The following is a 23,448-nucleotide window of genomic DNA, read 5'->3' on the forward strand; positions in this document are numbered from 1 at the left end:
TTTTGGGAACTGCCACCCAGCTCACTGCAGATGACATTTGAGGGATGAAGGGTGGACACTGGCAAGAAATGCCTAATTTCTCATGATTATCTATCTATCATGTTCAAGGGAACAAGCATGTTTTGTGCCTCAAGGGACAAGCTCTTTTATGCAGTTGTAATTAATTTTTTATTAGTAAATATTTATTTAAAACAAACTGATCCGTTATGCATACCAAATAGTTGTACATCTTGTACAACTTGAAAAGTGAATAAAGAAACATGACAGCGTGAAAACTACAACAAAATATGAAAACTACAACTAAATACATACCATGGGAGCTTAGGTTTTCATTACAGTGCAGCTTTGTAGGGCATAGAGAACATTAGATATCAGATGTATATTCTGAAAGCAATAAATAAATCATTGGATAATCTGAACACTTCTGAGGCCAGCTTTTTGACACAACTATGTCCACATTTCATATCTTCTCATCAACTCCTCTTGCAAATCAGAAAAAATCTAAAACCAAGATGTCTTATAAGGCTTCACAGACAGCTTAGTGATAACCGCAAATTAAAAAAAAAAGCTGCACAATAACTAAGCTAATTCAACATACAGTTTTGCCATTTTCCTTTCAAGAATAACCTGTTTGTATTGGTATTATCTACATAGATCAGCTGAAACCTACCAGTTGACCTGGTTGAAACCGACCTGGACGCAGAACAAGCCCTAGGAAATCTGTTAGAATATTGTCTGTTTTTTCCTTTGTCCTACAAGTGAAGTAGCCTGCAGTGAAGCATGCCTGCAGAATCTGGTGGAAGCAGTTCTTCAAAGTAGGAAAACAGCTGTTTTGTAGGGAGAAGGTTCTCTTAAGAAAAATTTCCATTTATTAGGTTTTTTTGCTATACAGTCTGTATTGCAGGAGCTATATATTGTATAGGCCTCAGCCACTGGGGATGAAAGGGAAAAAAACCAGCTCCAACATAATCCTGGAAAGTAAGTACTCCTACCTAATCAGACTGATACTTATGGTAAAAGCATGTTCATCACAGACTGAAAAAGTAGCAATGAATGCTGTATTTAAAGATTTTTGAGAAACACCACAGTTTAAGAGAACCACTCATCTTTTCAATACCATGCATGAGTAGCTAACAATAGCTGTACTGTCATCACCTGCTGAGAGTCTCCACTTCTTGTTCCTTGAGAAGAGCACTCACTCTATTATTTCAAATACACACCTGTGTGAAGTGACACACCTGTATCACGTTCCTGCAGGAAGTCTCCCCCCTTTGCTCTTCAAATCTCTGAGTAAAGAGATCCTGCAGTTGCTTCTAACAGCTCGAAGTACCACAATGTCACCCTCTGCAGAATTCATATCATTATTAGCAGTAGTTTCAGATTTAAAATCTTCCCAGACACTGCATATAGAGAAATCCAAAAACTCTAGCACTTCTTTACACAGACAGACCCAAACCTGTACTCCAGACTACCACACCAAGTCTGAGGCCAGCTCAGGACTCAACTGCATACACCTTTCTAGCTCTTCCATTGAGACATTCACACATATTTCCACTTCTGTAAGATGGGTTACACAACTCTAAAGCAAAAAATTAGTACAAAACATTTATTAATTGCTAATCACTCAATAGCCAGAAACAGGAGTTTAAATTGGTTAGTTATTTTGTTCTTCAAGGCATTATTATCCTAAAAGTTACTTTTAAGAAAACCAGGCAGAAGAAGGAAGGCCCAAGTAAAGCAAACACAATTAACAATCCCAGCAGGGCACCCACAAGCACACAATGGAACAGCAGCAGCCCCTGGTGGCACCTGGATCCTGCCTCAGCCATGGAGCTCTGCAGTCACTACTGGCTTGAACATAATCCTGCTGGCACTTCTGTTCTCCCTTAATATAAAAACTCTTAATATAATAAATTTTCACTTAAGTTTTTTGAAAGTGTATTTATTCTCCCACAAGTAAAATTCAGGCAAGAGCTGCCCAACAGCTGGGGAAGGTGAAACCAACAGGAACTGCTCACTGCTAAAAAGCAGTGATTGACATGACTCTGGAACACCCATTTACTGGGCAAGAACAGGAGAAACAGAAATATGATGCTGTCTTTCCACCTTGACTACGCATGCAGCAAAAAGCCCACCAAGACATTAGTATTGGTACTATCATTATATCCACTTCTGCTCCCTTACAAGTGCCATATGAAAACCACACAAGTATCATCCTCTGCAGTTTACATTGGCTATTACTTCATCTCAAGCTGGAACTCAATGGACTGGATTCACTGCAGCAGAAACTGCAGCTTTTTACTTCAGTTTCTTCTCCACCCTGTATTATCCTACTGCTATTTTTCCAGATAATCCAATCACTACACTCCATCCAACTATGAAGTAAATGGGCAGAGCAGCAATATCCTTCAGTGAAGGATTCTAAACTTGAGTTAATTTCCCACCTCTGTCCCCAAGAAAGGCAGTTTAAGCTCAGACATCTTCCAAAAGGCCAATTACAAAGGATCAGAGCTATACAAGTGATCACACTTGCAAAAAACCCAACAAGATGGATCTGTACTGGGCAAGGAAAATGACACACTGAGTAAGGTGAAGGAGACCTGGAAACATCTTACCTCTAACTTGGCTATTTTTATTACATTATAAACAAGAGACTTCCCCAAGGCTACACAAAAAATAACATTCTGGAGTCAAAACAAAAAACCAAACAAAATACAAAACCAGCACCAGATTTGTATACATTGTATATAGCCCTATAAGCATGGTAGCTTTAAAGTTTACTGCACACAAATCATAGAACCAGGGTTTTTTAGAATAGAATTACACGTTTATTGTTCACATTTGAAATACTTTGGTTCCTGACTGAACCATTGAAAGTCCTAATGGATCTGTAAACTGAATATCACTAGAAAACAATTTAAAATGCCATGTAAAATAATATTCATGTACGCATGTGTTTCATTTCATGGTTTCTCAGCATAACCACTTGTTCTATTTACAAATATATAAAGATTTGCACTTTAAATCATTGAGATATCAAAGAGGTATTTTTAAATCACACAATAAATATAGAACCTGTTTTGTTAAAAATCTACAGTATACTGTACATTCAAGTCAAGGCAAAAAAGGATTTAATGCCAGTTATACTTGAGACATAAATGAATGTTTCCAATAATTAAACAATTTCTAAAAGTGCTATCTCTGCCCGTGATGAAAGGTAACATTAGGATCCAGTATTTCATTACAGTCAAAGTTTCAGACCATTGCTTTATTCACAGAATTAGAGCTTCTGTTACTAGAAAAATATCAAAGCTTTTATATATTCTTAAATTTTCTTTCAAGAGTTGCAAGAAAGAGGCAAAAAATGATCTAAAAAATAAAAGCCATGTGCACACACATAGAAACACACCACAATTCAGATCACCACATAATCCTCCAGAAGAATGATCAAACTCACAGCATTCTGTTTCATTTAGAATGATAAGTTTATGAACAAGTCTCTAACAAAAATCCCAGCAGGCAACCCTAGAAGTCTAAGGCAGCTGTTCCATGTGCAAGTTTCTACTTAGAGCGCCAAGTCCAGAGTCTTCCCATGACTTCGTGCATTCTTCAGTTTCTTCTTTGTCATCACTTTCCACCCACAGATTTGGCATGCAATCTCCAGCAGGTTTTTCTGATGCAACACTGGAAGCAGAAAAAGAAGTTACAATGCAGATAAATAACGCTTTGAATGGAAGCAGTATTGTTTTTATGATATAATGTCATATACCCTTGGTTATGTACCAGCCATAAGCTTTAGATTGCGCTGTGCTCTCCACAGAGTTCAGCACTCTACAAACCACCTACAACATTGTTTCACAAACCTGTTTTGTGTAAGACACTGGGATATCTGGCAAGGCTCTGGTGAAACAGTAGAACTCAATGCAGAGGGAGGCCTTCTTTGCTGGGATGCAGATCTCACTAAACGAAGGTCTGTGTCAGAATCTAGGAGAGACACACATCAGTTAAACTGCAGTCCACTGGAAATAAGCAAGTCCTTCAAGGGCTTGTGTCCTCTGCTTTAAAGAAAAAAAAAAAAAACCAAACCACAAAGACCTTAAAGCAGAGCTATAATAAAACTGTCATTGATACAAACCTGGGATAAAATTTTTTAAAGTATTTGTAATGCTATTGAATGAAGTTATGTTAAAATTAGGACTCTAAATTTGAAAATGCAGCATTTTCACATATAGCCACCACCAAAAGTAGTCATATGAAGTCACTCAAGTGTAATTTCTCACTTTACAATTAATAAAGCTTTTTATTCCTTAAATAAAGACCTCTCCAGCATGCACAGACATAATACCAAGGTGAAAACCTGCAAACTTGTCAGAATATAGAAACCAAACCAAAATGAAGTTAGATGTCTTACTGTTAACATGAAACTAACCATCACTCAAGTCAATGGAAAGACATGGCAAACTTAGCAGGGCCAGATCAATCCCTTCTCACATTTATATTTCAAAGTTTTATATGAAGTGGAAAACCAGAATGATTACATGCTCTTCAGTACTTATGAAAGCACCTGAAAGTTACCTGCTGTGCTGTCAGGTATTTGATATTCACCAGACTGTTTCACAAATGTAAATTCACTACGTAATTAATTATCAGGAAGGGAGGTACAATTCCCTTTTGCAAAGGAAATTTTGAGCCATCAGTTGCCCTGATATGTGGAGGCATACAGAAATACAGAAAAATTTTTCTTGAGACCTTTTGGTTTTTTAATTGTTTTCTTCATAGTTGTGACTCCTAGTTCAAAGGAAGAGAAAGAAACCGTGCAAGAACATAATTTGAACCAAATACTTGCTTCTTAACAAGGCACTTGGAGTTGTCACATTTTCAGACTTGCAATCAGCAGTCATACTTAAGAACTGGTGCTTCAGCCATGCTCCTCTATCTTCTTCAAATGCCTTTCTCTAAGAAAAGAAATGACAATTTACACTTATGACAACAGGAAAAAACCTAGCCCACATTAAATTGATGCTCTTCTATTTCAGAAAGCCAAAGCTGTAGCATGTCCACGTCACCAAGGAGAGCCAGCAGCTTAACATAGCAAACACTGTCTGTGAGCAAGCTTTTGAGCCCAGTGAGGGTTGGCTGAGGAGGCACTCACAGCCCAGTCCCACAGAGGTCAGAGTAATCCTTTCACTTTACTCCTCTACACTCCAGTGACACCATCTCCTGTGCTCATTCCCCCAGAGCAGCACTACCCCTTGGAGCAGCCCTCATCCAAGGCAGCTACCAGGAATGAATATTTCTTAAACATTCCAAACAGGGAAAAATTACACTGAAAATAGCCCTGATTGCTTCTGTCTAAATCTGGGGCAAGAAAACAAACAGGTTGTTTCCCTTTCCAGCCCCTCTAAGGACAGAAAAAGAAAATAATGCCTAACAGACAACCTCCAAGACATCCAATGGCTCTGGAATCAAGCAACAAGCTATTTCATCTCCAAAAACCATCAGTGGAACAGGATGCTCCTACTCTGTGCCAGTAGAAAAACAGAGGAAGCTGAACTCCAACGCAAACTTTCACAAACACCTACAAAGCTCACAGCATTGCTTCTCATTTCATACCTCAGCATTCTGACAAGCTGAAGCACGAGCAGTTATGCTGCAATGTAGTCCTAATCATTTCCAGACAAACAATTAGTAATGAGTGTATTATCACTCATTACTTTTAAAGCTGAATTCGATGTGCAACATGAATTAACTAACTCACTAAAACGCAAATAAAATTAAATGAGTCATAATTTGTATTTGTTACCATGTGAACTACTGCTATCCCAGTAGCTGAAGCAAAATCTAGAGTATTTTATATTCTGGGTCAGACAGGTTGGCCAGTTAGCTCTGTACTCTGTCTCCAACAGTAGCCACAAGAAATGCTATTTATGAGCACGGTCCCTTTCAGCAGTGCATTCCCTCACAGGTTCCCATTCCCAAAAGCCATGTGATTATGGATGCTGAAAGGCACCCCTCCTTGTGCCCCATTTTTGTCTGTGAGTGTTGCCCATAAGCTCAGGCAAGTGCTTTTTGAACTTGATGGTAGGCATTGCCTTTACAATCTCCTTCAAAAAAATCCAGAAGTCAACTACCTAACTATAAAAAAAGCTACCTTTTTGGGTATGTTTTTGATTTAATTTCAAAATTTAGAGTCCCCTCTAGTCCAAGTCTGGAGGGATTTGGTGAACAACAGTAGGGCTTTCATCTGCTCAAACTGAATCCACAGCTTTATAAATTTTAATCACATCCCACTCCAACTTTCTGCTCTGCACATCAAAGCAAGCTGTTCTGTAAGCAATAAAGTCCATTTCTTTTTTCCTGTCATATCTGTACCATCCTAGTTCCATAATCACATCATGACGACCTTTCTCTGACAAACTTGTAAGCCCCTTCACATTTCTGACCCAAACTATGGGCTAGAGCTCGTTCACAGACACATCTACCTTGCTTACTTAAACTGGCTTGCTGCCCAGCTTAACTACAAAACCAGAACAGATAATGACCCTACTAAGGGAAGCATAGTAATTACTTGGTGTTTTTGCAGAAATCATTGCTTTTCACCAAATCTTAGAAATCAAGTACCAACCCTGAGGCCAAATTTGACTGAAATTTGCATAGGCCTTACTTTGTAGGAAACCAAACTTTACAAGTATCCAAGGGATTTAGTTAATAAATTTTGGAAGCACTTAAGATATTTCAAAACCTGAAACAAAAATGGTTTGGTTCCAGTTGCAGAAACTGTATTTTCCAATACACACAAAAATCTTGGCTTTTTCAATTGCCAAGAGAATGATCTTCCAGAACAACTAAAGATATGTTTTATACAGTAGGGCAATGATCTTTCTCTATAGACATCAGAAACAGATATTGCTGGATGGCTGCACTTTGTCACAAATAAAAGACAGACTTGTAATTCATCTTCCATAAGAGATCCCTTTCCCAATACCTCAAGTCCTAATCTAATAGCAGCCTCTGTAAAACTTTTTCGTTCCTTCTCAAAGTTCTTTTTTTGCTCTCGAAATAGTCTCCATTCTTCCTGGAGACGCTCTCTTTCTTCCAACAAATAGCAGTCTTGTAGTAACAGAGTGGTGTCATCATCACATGTAAGCTGTTGCTGTAGATATAAAGCAACAAAAGACAAATGTTAATTTGGGAGTGACTTCAGAGGTACATTATTTCCACAGTTTCAGTTTTATCAGAAAAATGGCTGAAGTTCAATGTGGAAACAATGCAGCAGATATCAAGTTGGTGGATAGTGGGGGCAGACTTCAGGCAGCAATCAAAATTTCCCTTTTCAGACAGCCACACTTTTGTTCAGACTCCAAAATTTTTCCTACCAGGAGTAAGAAGTTCTTACATTATTAACCAAGCCACTAGCACAGTTATACTCAGACCACCCACTAAGTAGTTTTATTTTAAAAGCACGATCAAGGAATGGAGAAAGGCTCAGAGGCAAGAAGAGTGGAACGTTAAACAAAATACCCTTGGATTCAATTGAGAAAAATAAGAAAAAAATACAGCCTACTACCTGTAAGAGCTGTTGCTGAGTTCTGATCATTTCTTTACATTGCTGAATCTCTAACTCTAACTTTCCAGTTTCTAGCTCATGGTCTTCTCTTGAAATGACGTCCTTCTCATTTAAAGCTCCTGAATGTCCACGTGACACTAAGGGAGAACAAAAGCATCTTTAAAAGTTATAAAAACCCCAACACTTCATATCAGAGACACCTTGGAAGAGCAAAAGGTTTTAGACTCTTTTTGTTTCAGCGTGAAAGACAGATACACAGCGTACTCAAAAGCAGTTCTATCAGAGACAAGAGTTCCAAAATTGGTGCTACACGAGCAAGTAACCATCAAATCCAGTTCAAAACAAAAAAAAAAGCAATGAAAACATGGCTGTTTCACATTCCCCAAGGTAAACCAACCATCTACACTGCAGTAAGTGTTACACAAAATCCTTGCTTGTTTCAGCAGTCATTTAAGAGAAAACTCAAGACAACTAAAGATGTTCTTTTTTCACTGACATGCTGTTATAGCCCATTCTTCTGAGCCCATTTTTGAAGGGCTTATGGGCTCATAAAAATATGACAGCAACTATATTTATCACAGATATAAAAAGAAAGCCTTTTCCTTCAAGTCCTATGAAGGAGAAATGGAGCTAACAAACACTGGATGCATGTTTTCATTCCAGTAAGGGAATGAATGACAGAAACGGTTGTATTCTGTACAATTACACACTGGCTTATTTAGCTCAATGCATAGCTAAATCACAATGATTGTAATAAGACAAGTTTTGATCCTCTAAAGCCAGTATCTGAACATTAATAGAATCCAAAAGGGCTATACTATGTCACCCCAATAAACTAAAAAACCTAGAAGATGACTCCAAAAAAAGAGCAAACAATTGCAGCATTTTTCCTGATGATTGTTTTTCAGTTAGTTACACCAAATAAAGTATTACAAGCATTCTTGAAATCCTTTCTAGGGTGTAAACATACTCTCAAAGGCCATCTGCTGTTTTATTTGCAACAGCATGCATGACCTTCTCAATCTTATTCTTGACAGCAAACATCCCTGTGGTAGTGGCTGCATTTACTTGCATGGAAAAATAATACTAGGAAAGAATTTTATATATTTTTAGCTGTCTTAATGCTGTTTAACAGCTGGAAATGAGGAGAGTCCAGCACCATACCATCAGTCGGTTGGTTTTAGAATGCCACAAGAAGTCCCAGAGGATGTGGCAAGACTAGGCTCTTTAGAGGGAGTCACATATTTTGTATCCAATTATTTCAAAGTGCCACATCTGCATTACCTTTTCTCAAATGTATTTTATATGTACACATTGTGCAGTTAAACACCAACCTTGGTTATCCAGCTTTTCAACGTGATTTTTCAACATTCGCCACTGCTTTCTAATGCTATTGGTAAGCTGTTCTCGCACAGTTTCACAAGATAATTCCCACATATTCTCTTTATTTAATTCTCCAATATCTTCCTCCTGGTCTGACAGCACCTGTAGAAGCAGAAATAAGAAGCTGCACACCATTTCACCCCTCCAAATATGTGTATTTGTTTATATAAATATGTGCATAGATTCAAATTTACTGAAGAAAACCCTTATATAAAGATTTTTCCATCCAGGGAAATTTTACTCTCAGGAAGTTCAGCTCCCTGACAGCATAATGCTGAGGAGGTAAGTGACCAGGCAGATCCCAGAAGCCCACCACAGAGACTGTGGGTCAGCCAGCAAGGCTCAGTCATTCACATCTTCAACCTAGGCAGGGTCAGACTGCTGAGTTCTGCTGTCAGACTTGGGCAGCAGCTGCCCCAGTATGGGGGCAAGTCATCCAGTCAAGAAGATACTTACACCTTATAAAGAAGGTGACAGAGAACCTACATGGCTGTTCTACACAGCCATGGCAGTAAACTGTTCAATAAAAACATTCTGTATAAAGAAATATTTGAAATCTGGAAACAAACAAAACCCCCAGGCATCCAAAATCCAGTATTTTGCATTGCAGTATAGAATTACATCCCAGTAGCTACTGCATTTACATTCATTCAAAGAAGATTTTCAAGCTTTTAATTTACTTACTGGAAAAAATACACTGTACATTGTTCACAGAGAGAAGAATATTTATATTGGATGAATTTCACACAAAGCACATGATGTGCAATCCATTGCAACTCTCAGAAGAAGTTTACTTTTTTTTTAAAATAACTATCAAATTACTCCAGCACTATACCAAACTACTATGAAGATTAAATTTTAACTGAAGAATACTTACCAGCCCATCTTCAGATCTTTCTTTAGGTTTTTGTTTCTGTGGTGGAAGAAGTGAAATAATATCTTTCTTCATTTGCTGAAGAACTTTCTTTAGCTCAGTATTTTCCAGTAAAAGCTGTTTTTGGCGTTGTTCATAATCACTTAACAGAACTTTGTACATTTCTTCTTCATTTCTGGAAGAAATAATCTTACAGTAACAACATACCAGCCCCATACATGCTTCAATTAATGTTGTTCTAAGACAACTACCTGGCTTCTGTCTTATCAGTCCTCCATGCACCTCTCTTCCCATCAGCTCTACCAACATAATTTAGAACTTCCATAGCTACAAATGAAAAGGATATTTCAAAGTGTGAAACAATATGCAAATAGATAAAGATTTAGATGACATTGCATTTATATGCAGTTATTATAAAAAGATCATATTACTCAAATATCCCCTCAAACTTCAGACTCATTAAATCACATGGCCCTGCTTAAAGCAAAAATAACATAGTCAAAATAAAAAAGGTAAGTCTTTGAGTTTTGAAATTCAGAAGGATATATTCTCATCCTGTCTTATCTTTTAAATGCATTTCTTAATGCCACCTCCATCCCTATTTCAACCTATATATCAATGTATCAAGTCTATGCTCATTCTGGCAATAATGGCAGTTTTAGCTCCTGTTTACGGTAAGGAACTTATTAATGTTTCTTAAGGTATTCCTCAAAACTTCTGTCCACATTTGAATAAAAACAAAATCAAAAAACCCCAACCACACCAACAACAGAAACCCAAACCCAATTTAAGACTACAGATCGGTGGTCCAAGCTAGTTCACCATCAAGCAAACAGCAGCTAGTTTTAAACCCTTGCTATTTTTACCTCACTGATACTTGAACTAGTACTAGCCACCAGAAGTCAAGAATGTTTAAAAGTTTTGCTGACCTCAGGGTGAAGTTTCTGGAGCTTATTGAAATGATCTCTAAAGATTTTCTGCAGCCAAAATAGGTGATCTTCCTACTGTATCCTAACCTGGTTTGGCTTAAGCACAAGGACTCACAGAAAAATAAGTAAGCAGAGAACCATCTTGGCAACAACAGGAATAGCTTTCTTCTGGTTTAGTGAATTCAATGAGCTTACTAAAACATGCACTACAGCTGGCAAAGAGCTGAGCTTGGGGGCAGCAGGTGGACAAGAGCAGGACTTTCCTTCCACTGGAGATACATTATATAAATACTTTAAGGCCAGCTATATGAACCAAAAAGTACATTTTTTTTAATACCTAACAATACCCATTTTCATGGTTACCCATGTATTTATGGTAAATAGCACTGATGAATGTCTTGAACACAATTTTTGGGCAGTACAACATACAAGTACTCATGACAAAGGAGATATGGTTTCTTCTCATTTCACACAGTACAGGATGGTACATCTGCCTTTTGTTACCTCCTCTCAAACCTCTCATTACTTGTGCTAACCACAAGCAGAGTATCTCCAGAGTAAAAGCTCATGCAGCATGCCTTCCTGATGGCAACTGCTTGGAACAATACAGTCTTTATGACATTATCCAAAATCTTGTGATAGCAACAGTAGCAAGAAAATAGAGGAGAGATGGCTCTAGCATAGGCATTGATTCCTAGGGTATCCTAGGAATAAATTTTCCTTAGTAAGGAAAAAAAAAAAACCACCAAAAACAACCCCACCTCATTAGGTAAAGATCAGCATTTGGTTTATGCTTGGTAAGGAATCTCACAGAACACAAGGCAGACAAGTCTTACATAGTCACTTAACATGAAATATTGCATCTTTTCTTTAACATTCTAACATACAAATAAAAACTGCAAGAGGGCTGCATTGCCCTTAAAATTGGCTCTGGTTAACATACAGAATATGCTAATTTTGCTGAGGTAAAATTCAAAGAGCTACTTACCTAACTTTTTGTCTTTTTTATTCATGACTAACTGATGTAAACGCTCCTTTAATTTGTTATATTCTCTCTCTTTCCTCTTCATATCATGATTGTATTGTGTAGCTCTACTTGAAATTACGTTCTGTAACTTCTGAACCTAAAAGCAATGCCACAAAAGGCTGTTTCTTCCACTAAAGTATACACATAATTTCTTCAGAAAACCAAAACACATGAGGCAAAACAAAACTCCTATTAAGCTGTTCTTCTGGTGAAAGGTGACAAAAGGAATCAGAAGAGCTCTCGCACCCCATGGATTCTGATCTCAGACTTATCTCAGGAGAAGTAGTTTATTTTCAGCAGAAACCCATATCATAAACAGCAGATTATAATACTATAATTCCTCTGAAGTACAACTGAACTCATGTTCTGGTAAGTCACATAACCTTTAATGCCTTTATTGAACAGAGCATATCGAAAGATGTATCTTTACTTTCAGTAATTCATGCTCAGGATCTACTTAGGATTACTCCAATCCTAAAGCATGCATGTTAGGCTTTATACTAAAAAAATAAACTCCTCTTCCTTGGGGCAGCAGGACATTGAAAGACAGACTATTCCATTTGTCTAAAAGACCATTGAAACATCAAAGCAAATTTTTGACATGTACTATCAATCCCTAGGGTTGTATTGTTTGGGTTTTTTTAGTTTTATGATTTAACCTTACAAACATACAGCACATTCAATATTTTAAGCTGGAACTCCAGGAAGTGCACTATGAACAGTTAGTACTGTTATTCCCAACTGTATGAACATGTTTATGAACACAGAACATTCACAGAAACTTAGAGGAGCCACACTCACAAAAACATAGGAGCCATGTGAAGTACAATGCTAGGGAAGGAGCATAAAGGAAACAAATGCCAAACTAAGAAGTGTCATGGATGTCAAAGTGTTTTCTGATCTTAATTGTTTCAAGATATTTAAGTTTAATGAGATGGTGTTTTTGAGCTGGGTTCCCCCCACCTCCCTTCTTATTGGTCTTTTGCTCCTCTCTGTAATATAATAAGAAAACCCCAGAAGTCTCTATACACAAGTGCTTAAGTGACTGAATCCTGTTGCTCCTCCTACTTCTTGATATATCTGAACATTCTAAGATAAAGCTGTACGGAAAATCCCAGAAAACTGCACATCTGCATTTCTGCAGTACTCTCTACCATTGTTGTAACTTGGACCTATCCCATAGAGAATCTATTTATCCATATGCAACATGCCAGTCAACTTCAAAGACAACATTTACCAAACAAAAAACCACATTCAAAATGAGCAATTACAAGACTCCATGCATAAAAAAATATTCTTCAATATCTATATAATGACTTGTGTTAATGTACAAAACAACTCACTTCATCCTTTTCATTTTTAAGTAACTGGTGCAAATTTCTGTTCTTGCTTTGCAGTTGTCTGTCTCTTTCCTGAAGCCCAACTATTTCCCTTTTAGATAATTCCAACTGTTCCTAGAAAAAGTGTTGATAGTTCAGTATCAATAAGAATTAAAAGCATAAGATTTAAAAAAAACCCCAACCAACCAAAACAAACAAGCCATGTTAAGCAAACTGCCAAACCACCTCACATGAGATATGGCTTGGTATTTAACAGATATTTTTTACAGTTAGGACTTTTTCATTAAGTCAGGATTCTGCAAGCATATCTGTACTGTGAGAGTGAGGTGGATATTTAGCAACCTGTATTGGAATTACAGTTTTACTGGAGCATTTCTGTTGGATAATTGAGGGTACAATAAACACAGACATACAGACTGTGACCATAACAATGCAAATGGAACAATTCACACATACAGAGAAGGCTAGACAGATGATCTCGTTACAACAGACAATGCAAAACTAGCATTTTAAAATAAGTTTTGTCCACGAATAAGACTCAGACCTAAAATTGGCAGTTTAAATGACAAGCCAAATACAAACTGTTCCTTCATATGCATACTGAGGTACAAATGTGTAGATATATTTAAACAACAAGAACTTCTAAACACACCACAGTGAAATACAGGTAACACAATAGTGGAAGTCAAGAGGATTGCTGTATGGTAGCTGAAAGAATCTACATGACGAACCTCACAAGCCAATTAAATGCCCTGGGATTCATGCAGTACTAAGAAGATTTCCCTCTCTCCCCTTACAGCCATTAATCTAGGGAAAGCAATTGGAGTGCTCTAGAACCTATCATTTTACAGTGTTTGTATAAAAATCAGTGCAGTTACAGATTACTTCTAATCTGTAATCAAAATCCTTCTACATGAATGACCAATCTCAGCAAGAGGGCTACTACAATTTTGAAAATCTACAGCAATATTTCTCAAGGAGAAGGTGCTGACCAGCCCAAGTGAAAAGCAAACCTAAAAAAGCACTGAATCATGCACTGAAATATTTTATTTTCTTGACAGAATTGAGTCTTTTCTAATACGACTGCACATACAAGTGCACCCAGGAGCTTCCAATATATCAGCTACTCCACAGGGATTGGCCTTGAGCATGTGTTTATCCTGTGATAAAATGAAGCTTAGTAACTTGTGGTTTGACAACAGTTTCTGAGCAATTCTTACAAAGAGACTTTGTAGTTGGATGTTCAAGGCATCCAACAACAAAAAAAACACATGAAAAAAGCTAATGATATGGAAAAAAGACTAAAAAATACCACACTAGAAGAGTTATGTGTGCTTTTACTTGTTAAAATTACATTGGGAATTTATCTTTAAGAGCTGGGCATATCCTTTTAGGCAATAATAAATGATAGGAACTGAAGTATTTAATGTTTTCACCCCGAGTGTACATTAACACTCCCGATTCAAACAAACAGTCTTCCCCCTTCCTTGATTAAGGAAGCTAAAATTTCAATCAATTAGAAGTTCTCTTGTTAGCTCATATTTCATTAACTTTAAGGCATTTTCATTTGGAAAAAAAGACTTCCAAAATCCCCAAAATATTCATGAAAATACAACTATAAATTAGTACTGGCTAGGAAAAAAAAAACCACCAAAAAAAGAGGAGCTGCATAATTTTAGTGGAATGATCTTGTTTTCTACCTTTAACTTAGAATAGCAGTTCTGCAAGTGATCCATATCACTTCCCAGTTTCAGATGCTGTACTTCTATTTCTTCCTGAGCTCGGAGGTTCTTGTGCTGCAGTACAAGCAATTCATTCATACAATTTACCATAGATACTAAATCTAATTCTTTTCCTTTGGACTCCGCATAAATAGAGGGAAACCCCAATGTTGTTAATTCCTGGTAAAAGACAAGGGGAGAGAGGGGGGGAAAATGAGATCAATAACTGGATCAATCTCCCTCCATTCTCCAAAAGACAGAAACAGTATCAGGTGAAATCCTGTATGAAGGGGGAAAATGTGACTCTCACTTCCCACCAACTTCAGTTTCAGGGCACTGAGGAAGAAGCCTTGTTAATCCAGTCAATCTTTTTTACCACAATTGATTGTGTGCAGGTGACAATCTCCAATAAACAGAAAGATCTGGCTTACCCTATCAATATAGGATATACTCTGTTCAATATTGTCTTCTGTGCAGAAGGCACTGAAAAAGCTGTGCATGTTTTTGGATGAAGGCAGTGATAAGCGTAGCACTTCTGAGCTCATGCTTGCAGGAGATTTCCTTTCTGAGGTATACGGAAATGTGTTTTTGCTATCTAAAAGTTAAACATTAAGAAGAAATCAGCTATTATTTTAACACATCACAAAATCAAACCCTTATGTATTCAAGTTATTACTTACAGAAATTCCGATTCTAGAACTGAAAATTTGATCTAGAATGACATTAAACAATTCACAACATATATAAAACAAACTTCCACTGAAGATTCAGACTCAATTACACTTTAAATTGTTGAACCTTTCAAATTTTACTCATCCACCAAGAAAAAACTAAGCACACTTCCTTTTTATTGACTTACTATAATACAGGTGCAAGAGATGGGCTTTCAGTAGAATTCTTATAGAACGTATGGTATTATTATACTTATTAAGTGTATGCTGTAATTTACTCTTCCACTAGGCAGAAATAGGCAAGAAAATATTTACTCCTTTAACAAATTTGTAACCAATTTATAAAGTAAAAGAATATAGAACAAGTAAAGAAATCTTTGAAAACACAAGATACATTGATAGGCATGATTATAAAAAATAAAATGCAACTGCAAGTTCTTAACCTTTCCATACATGTGCAAGTACAGTTTTTTACATGAGTATTTCTGTAAGGACTCAACCCAAGACAAAGCACTGTTTGTATTATTTACCACACTGTTTAACTACTCAAATATGTCATGCACAAAACTCCAGTCTTTCTCTAGCCGCTATAACATTGCTGGTAAAATCAGCAAATCAACTAAATTCAGAATATTCCCAGTTTACCTGATGACAGCAGCGGCACAGTAATGGTCCTCCAATCTCCCATAGCAACAGAGACAGGCTGGGTACCTGAGCAACTGGTTCAGCAGCAAAGTATTCAGTACAATTGCTGGCAATGTGTGTTACGTAGGCATCTCCTAAAATAGCAAGAGCATTTTAGATTAACAAAAGCAGCTAATACAGCTAGAAGGTTAAAGAAGGCACAGGAGAGCAACTGCTGAACTTGAACCACGTGAAATTTTTCTACTTCTTTACACTAAATCTGGAACACAGTAAGCACAGCAAATAGTATGCTGTAAAATGATGCACCTATCTATATTTATCCTTAACTGTCTTGTAAACCATTAACTAAAGCCAAAATGCTATGCACACATGAAAACTAAGACTCAGAAAATTAGCTGTTTCTGTTGATGTACGTCAGAAAAAACAGAGCAAGACAAATATTTTTTCCTGCCGTATATAACCAGGAAGCAATTTCATTACTACAAACTTACATGAAGTTTTAAAATAGGTCTGTCCAAATACTTAAAGAGATGTATTACAAAGGCTTCAGAAAGGATATACTGGCAGAGGACAAAGGAACTTTTAATAAATATTTAACCATTTAAATTAACTTACATATTTATTGCTTTTCCCTAGCAAGTTGCTTGCTTCCTTGCAGAAACCCCAAAACTGTTGAAGGAAACAAATAGCAGAAGCCTTACCCTGTTGGCACAGGCTCAGTACAGCACTGTCCCTCTGGAAACCAAAGGGAAGCTACCCACTCTAAAGAAAGAACAAAATGACTGTCCCCTCACCCTACCTCCACCACACAGTAAGAAGGCACATAATAGCATTAGTTATCTCTCACTGCTGGAAACTTTAAATCCAGCTCGGATGCTAAAGATTTGGACAGCACAACCCATCAGCTGTTAGGGGAACAATGATACTTTTGGGAAACAAACTTTCCACCTGACAGAAAAGAAGGCCCCTTTGTTTCAACTAACACTTTGGAACAAAGTCTAAAGTCTATTGAATCCATCTAAAACAGATTTTAGAGCACAGGGAGGTTCTTCCCTAACCCCCTGCTAATGTTCCAATAAACATGTTTTGGCTAAGCAACTTCTAAATTTTTAACACCAAAACCTTGCATTTTTATCACTGTGGAAAAATATCATTTGGGTGGGGAAAAAAGGGAAGGGACTGGGGGTGTGGGAAGTGTTTTGTTAGCCCTAAAGTCTCTTGAGAACACAACGACAGAAAAAATCCTTTTCAAATGACAAAGTACAAAATATAGTGTCCAAAGAAATGCCAAGCTTTTAAGAGATCATACTGGTGCACAGTCATGTTACAGAATGCTCAGCACTAAAAGAAAAAAACCTAAAGAATTATCCAGATAATTATCCAGCTGGATGAATATTTTTTTCCTAGGTTCATAAACGTACATGGGAAACAAGGTTAACAGTTATTCCTCACATGTGCTGTAATTTAGTAGCTCCTGAAAACTTACAGATCAGAAAGTACACACAAGACAGCAAGAAAACAGTCAATGTTAGGATCTAGTTGCTGTTCTTGTTAAAGAAATGGTTTGTTCTGCTTTCTCTCTACAATTGATTTATGTGCATTTTTCAACTTTCCCCCCCCCATAAAAGCAAGATGCTGACAAATTAACTAGACAACAGTGTCTTTAAAACAAAATGCAAAGTCAGTAAGTATTAAGAGAACACACTTCTTACATTCTACTTTGTTTCTGCTGGATCCATCAGACAGATAAATGCACAAACACAAGAGAAAAAGACAGCAAATTAAGGTACAAGTATGTTTTCATTACTGACATCACAACCCTGCAATCTTACAACATTTTTCAAAAGATTATTAAGAACCTTAAGATACAAATTCCATCATTTGCTGGAAAGTCCACAAAAATACTTATCTCATTTTAGATATGCTGCTACTTCCAAACAAACTGGCTTTTATTCTTTAATAGACTGCACCCACACTCCCTGAACACACAGTATTCTCAACCCCCAGGTGTCTCTGCACTGACAGTACTATTCTGACACAGCATCTGTCACCATAAACAATGTCTGACAGGAAGCAGCACTAATCCAGGTGTAGGAATGCAATTTGCACCCTGCAAGTCACACATAGATTCATTCAGAGCAGATGCTCTAGCAAGACTACCCTGTGCACAGGATTTGTTATAGCTCATTCCCCACCAGGTTCACTGACTTGCCCAAAATGACCACCCACTGCTTTCCAGAGGCAATTGCCCCAATTGGCAGTGTCACTTCCTCTCCCAAGCAAGAAATTCCTAGAGGCCAAGACAGATGGATTGTACAAAAATGAGCCTCTGGGACCCAACTTCCAAAGAGTGAATACAAGAGCAGAGCCATCTCACCGAAAAAAAAAAATCTTGTATCAAACAAAAAGACCCCAACATACACCCCACTAAAATCACAGAGGGTTTGATTACACCAAGGAAGTAGTAATGAAACCAAGGCATTTAAGTGCTAGTTGGAACAAGTGAAGTACAAAAACCCCAAGGAACTTTAAAAAAAATCACTGTCATGGTAATCACATACCAGAACTTCTTTGAAAGCCACCTTGGGAATTTTTGGACAAAAAAACACATAAGTATTTCCAGAAACTTCTAGATAACTCATTAATAAATACATCTTTCTTTTCAAGAACACAACTAAAGTTCAAAACCAATATATTTCATAAGTTCAAAGTGCTGAAAGAAGCTGTTCATAAAATTACTGGCTTGTGTTTTGGGGGACAGGAGAGGAACTGACAATAAATGTGCCAAGATTTAAGAGAGAAATCTGATTAATTAAGCTTGAGTTCAGGCTATATAAAAACTTGAAAATCATAAGCAACAAAAAATTAAGAAAACCACAAGCAACAAGAACTAAAAACTTAAAACAGCACACTCAAAATTTCTAAATATCATGTTTATACTTGGAAAGGAGCAGTTGTAACTGGGTTTGTAAAACACTCAAACAACCAGCAGAGAATTGCCACAGTGCTGTGATCACATTGCACCATCTGATCATCCCTAACCCAGACAGGGTGTGGCAAGTGGGAAATGCAGTATCTGCTAACCCAGAAAACTTCTACCCCTGCCAAGGTAGAGAGGATATGGAAAGGCACCTCTGGAGAGGTGCAATACCCCAGAAGAAAGTTTGAAGAGTCAGGATCAACCAGAAATAGTCTACCATCCCTTCTCTGTGTATTTCAAACACTCCAACTTGTGACATGCATGTGTTTCAACTTGTAAAACTGTGGGGGTACTTAGCATTTACTTGAAGACCAATGTGATTCTTTTCTACTAAAATAATACCCAAAGGGAGCTATGGAGCTGCTTAAAGCTTTTACACTTGTCTAGTAATCAGCAGATGTCACACAAATGGCTTTTATCTGGATAGACAGAGACACAGAACTCTAAGTGAATTCAGGGTGCACTCTAGACATGACAATGAAGGTTTACAAATACATCCCTGACAATGTCATGACATATACTTGCTTTCATTCATGTAATTGCCATAAAAGTCCCTGCATTTCCTCCCTAGAGTTTTGACATTGATTGTCTCTCTACATAATTCCTAATAACAGTTTATCATTAGCACTAATATATGTATCATATCCAGTGATAATGAACACCTTTCTCTAAAAATCTATTAATTCTAGTGGCCTTTATTTAAAAATGCAATTTTAATGATGGCTCTTGTAATTAAATCTGAGCCCAGATTTTTCTTCCCACACTTACAAAATCGTGACAATATAATCATTAATCTATTAGCTTCAAAATGAGGGTGAAGAAATCCCTCAACTTATCCACATGCCATGGAAACTTTAAGTAGTATCAGATTTTCAGGTGAATTTCCCAGTATTGTCAAAAGTAGCATGAACAATCAAGTCAAACCACCCAGCCTGTGGGTATGAAGTCTCCATTCATTCTGAATGCATCATACTCAAAAATCCAAGCTACATTTTTCTCCTCCATTTTACTTAGAAAAGCAAACAGGAAAAAAAAATAAAATTACCAAGGATTTTAGGAAAAGTAATATTCAATCTTCTCAACACATAATTACACAGGAATATACTCTTACATCTGACAAAATTCAGTGTTCAGTGGCTGATCTGCCATGGTCTTTGCCTCAAACACTCAGGTTACAAGGAATATAATCTGATGCACTACCTCAAGATTCAACTCTACATGCTACATACAGAGATGACTGAAATTCTGTTCCTTCAATCACTGAAAACATTGAAACACATGGAAACATTTATCTGGCTCCCAAATTCCTACCCCATTTTGAACTAACACAATGGATTTCACATTAGCATTTTCCTATCACTAAACAATAACTCTGTTGTTAATCTTCAAAACTGCATTTCTCCCGTTGCATTCACAAACCATTTACTATATGTAGCCAGAGCAGAACATTCTGTTACCAAATCTCCCTATGTGACAGACAAGAGAACCTCAAAACCATCTTCTGCATGTGCTCCTCTTCTTCCTGAGGTCAGCTTCAGCCAAGCTTTACAGCTGGCTGTCTCTGCAAGCACACAACTTCTTAAAAGAAAAGCAAATCACTGTCTTATTACTTCCTAAAGTTGGTAAGATATTTACTGGGCAGAGCCAGAACTAGTATTCCAGATATCAGAAATTAGGAAACTTGCATGTTTCAGCAGCATGTATGGTATGGAATGCAAGAAGATAAGTACATAATTTTTCTAGAGATTACCAGGGAACTCAAGGAATAATTCTCCTGTAAATTCTAGGTTTCTGTTAATCAAAACATGTCACAGAAAAGACTTGACAAACAAATGGGACTGGTGAAGTGTCAGCATACCTTCTGTGGAAGGAACACTAACCAGTCTGCCACAGTGCTCTGGAAGAAGGAATCATCCAACACACCTGGGCAAGACAGCATACCTGGATTTTCAAAAAGCTTTTCACAATGTTCCCTCCAAAAGCTCTTAAATTAAGATGTTAAGGAATTTATAAATGACTGATTATAAATGGAAAAGGGCAAAGTGTAGGAACAAGTTATAGATGGCTGAGCAGTGTATGAAAGTGACAAAGAGAAATTAGAGTCCCAGAGGGGTCTGTGCAGGCATCTCTCTATAACACATGATAGACTCATGTACTATACCGAGTTAATCACAAAAATAAACCCAGGTTGAATGACAAACTGCAGAAGGTTGTCCTCAAGCTGAACAAATGGATAATAAAAATCAGCAGCTGAAATTCCTTGTTCATAAACACAAACTAACACAATTAAAAAGACAACTCTGCCATGCACTTAAACAAACAGACTCTAGCTAGGCATTATCATGCAGGAAGAGATCCCAGTCCCTATGAGTAGTCCTCTGGAAAATGAGCTCCCAGGCAGTTAACAGAACTCTGGGGCAGAGGACAGAAGAGAGCCCCATGATGTCTCCTGAGGAATACTAAGCTTCTGCACCTTAAATACCTCCCAGAGATACAACCTTCCCTGTAAAAAGAGACAGAATATACCTAAATATGGTGCAAGAAAGGTCAAGCAACGCTTTCATACAAGAAACTAATAAGCTGTGACTTTTCAACTAGAAGAGGAAACAGCTGGAGAAACAGGACCAACATACAGAAAACAAATATTCTTTGCTTCTTTTAACACAGCAGTCATAAAGAACGCAATGTAACATTCAGTGCAAAAGCTGGGAAATAAAAGCATTTTTTCCACATAAAGCACAAACTGTGGACTTGAATCACCATGAGTTGCTGTGAATACTCAATACATAAACTGCCTCCAATTTTTTGAAAAACATCCATCAGCATCTATTACATTTTAAAAGACAGATGCAGCCTCTGCTCAGAAATCTCCAACTCCAGACTGCAGCATCTTGGGAGGATGCACAGATAAAAGCATTGCTGTACAACCAAACTGTACTTAACATCTTTTCCTTAGCATCTGCTGCCAGCTTCAGAACCAAAATATTGAGCCCCATGAGCCTGGTATTACCCTCTCCTGTGGTCTTTCCAGTCCAAATTATAACTGATACTAGTATCACAGCTTTCTCCCCCCACAGCCTCTACCTCAAATAAAACAAACCGTAAAAACAACATCTTTCCCCATACACACCTATAATCTGAAACCTCCATTGTATCAAATAATTTCTCTAGGTCTCCTTTCTAAATTCACTATTAAAATTTACCTAATACGTTCACATTACACTTCCAATACCTCTTATTTTAAGTCATTGCCCTGAAATTCCTATCATACCTTGGCAGCCTATGGAGCTCTGCTTAACTATTTCACTCACCACGGCAAGCAGCAGAGCGTTCTACATAATCTGGGGATGCAGGAACACTACAAACTAGACTTGCATTACGATTTGATCTTCAAGTTTAAATGAGCTTTGCTACAAATAAATAAAATTTTAAATAACAGTAACAAAAAAAAAAAGCCCAAGTCACTTACGAAACCTGTACTCTTACATCACGTGAGCCGCCAGCTCAGCCCGAGCAGTCACAAATTCCCTGACTCAGTAGAAAGCTTTACGGCTCTCACCTCCGAGCATCTGCCGCTTGTAGCTTCACAGAGATAGCAAACGCTGGGCCTTACAGCGCCGGGGCAGCGCCGGCAGCCCCAGCCCCAGCCCCAGCCCCGCCGCGGCTCTCCCGCGTCCCCGCGGATCAGCCGGAGCCTGAGAGAACGGAGCACATGTCAGGACCTGCAACCCGCCCGGGCCAGCGGCTGCTGCGCCCCCGCACGGGGCCCTCCGCCGGCCCGGGGCGAGCCCAGACCACGGGAGCGCCGCAACCCCCGGGCTCGGCAGCGGAGCCCGGCAGAGCAGCGCCGCTACCTCCGCCCCCGGCCGCCTCCCCCGCGCCCCGCCGGCGGCCGCCGTTACCCGCCGCGCCCAACGCCCCGCCCGTGCCGGGGCGGAGGAGCCCGCGCACCCCCCACCTGCTGCGGCCGCAGGGAGGCGGAGGGAAGCGGCTCCCGAGCGAGCCCCGCGGCCGGCGCGGCCCCGGCCGGGCCCCGCGGGGTTAAACCCGCGCCGCGCCCCGCCCCGCCCCGCCGCCATTGGCCGGGCGGTTGCCGGGAGACCATTAACGGCACCTGCCGCCCGCGGGCGGCCCAGCACGGCCCGGCCGCGCCTCCGCCACCTGCCCGGCCCCGCCGGCGGCACAGGCCCGGCTCCTCGGGCAGTTTAAACCCGCCCCCTGTGCCATCACTCTCTGCCCTCGCCAAAGGCATTCTCTGTCTTTGAAAAGCTCTCTTCAGGAACGGGAAGGTGTGATGAGGTCTGCCCTGAG

The 23,448-nt window shown here is 38.6% G+C and overlaps 1 protein-coding gene across 1 annotated transcript; it reads right to left on the reverse strand.

Annotated features, from left to right (window-relative positions):
• Positions 1-2,805: 2,805 nt before the first annotated feature.
• On the reverse strand, positions 2,806-22,932 carry SSX2IP (SSX family member 2 interacting protein). The gene is made up of 14 exons (XM_059854129.1): positions 22,697-22,932; positions 16,158-16,291; positions 15,273-15,436; positions 14,821-15,021; positions 13,124-13,234; positions 11,742-11,877; positions 10,076-10,151; positions 9,828-9,999; positions 8,902-9,052; positions 7,568-7,704; positions 6,986-7,153; positions 4,847-4,955; positions 3,864-3,984; positions 2,806-3,684 (listed from the first exon to the last, which is right to left on the reverse strand). Exons 2-14 carry the CDS (start codon positions 16,198-16,200, stop codon positions 3,534-3,536), a joined length of 1,740 nt encoding a protein of 579 aa, XP_059710112.1. The 5' UTR covers positions 16,201-16,291; positions 22,697-22,932; the 3' UTR covers positions 2,806-3,533.
• Positions 22,933-23,448: the final 516 nt, after the last annotated feature.

This window comes from Haemorhous mexicanus, chromosome 9 (assembly GCF_027477595.1).
Source record: "Haemorhous mexicanus isolate bHaeMex1 chromosome 9, bHaeMex1.pri, whole genome shotgun sequence".
NCBI lineage: Eukaryota > Metazoa > Chordata > Aves > Passeriformes > Fringillidae > Haemorhous > Haemorhous mexicanus.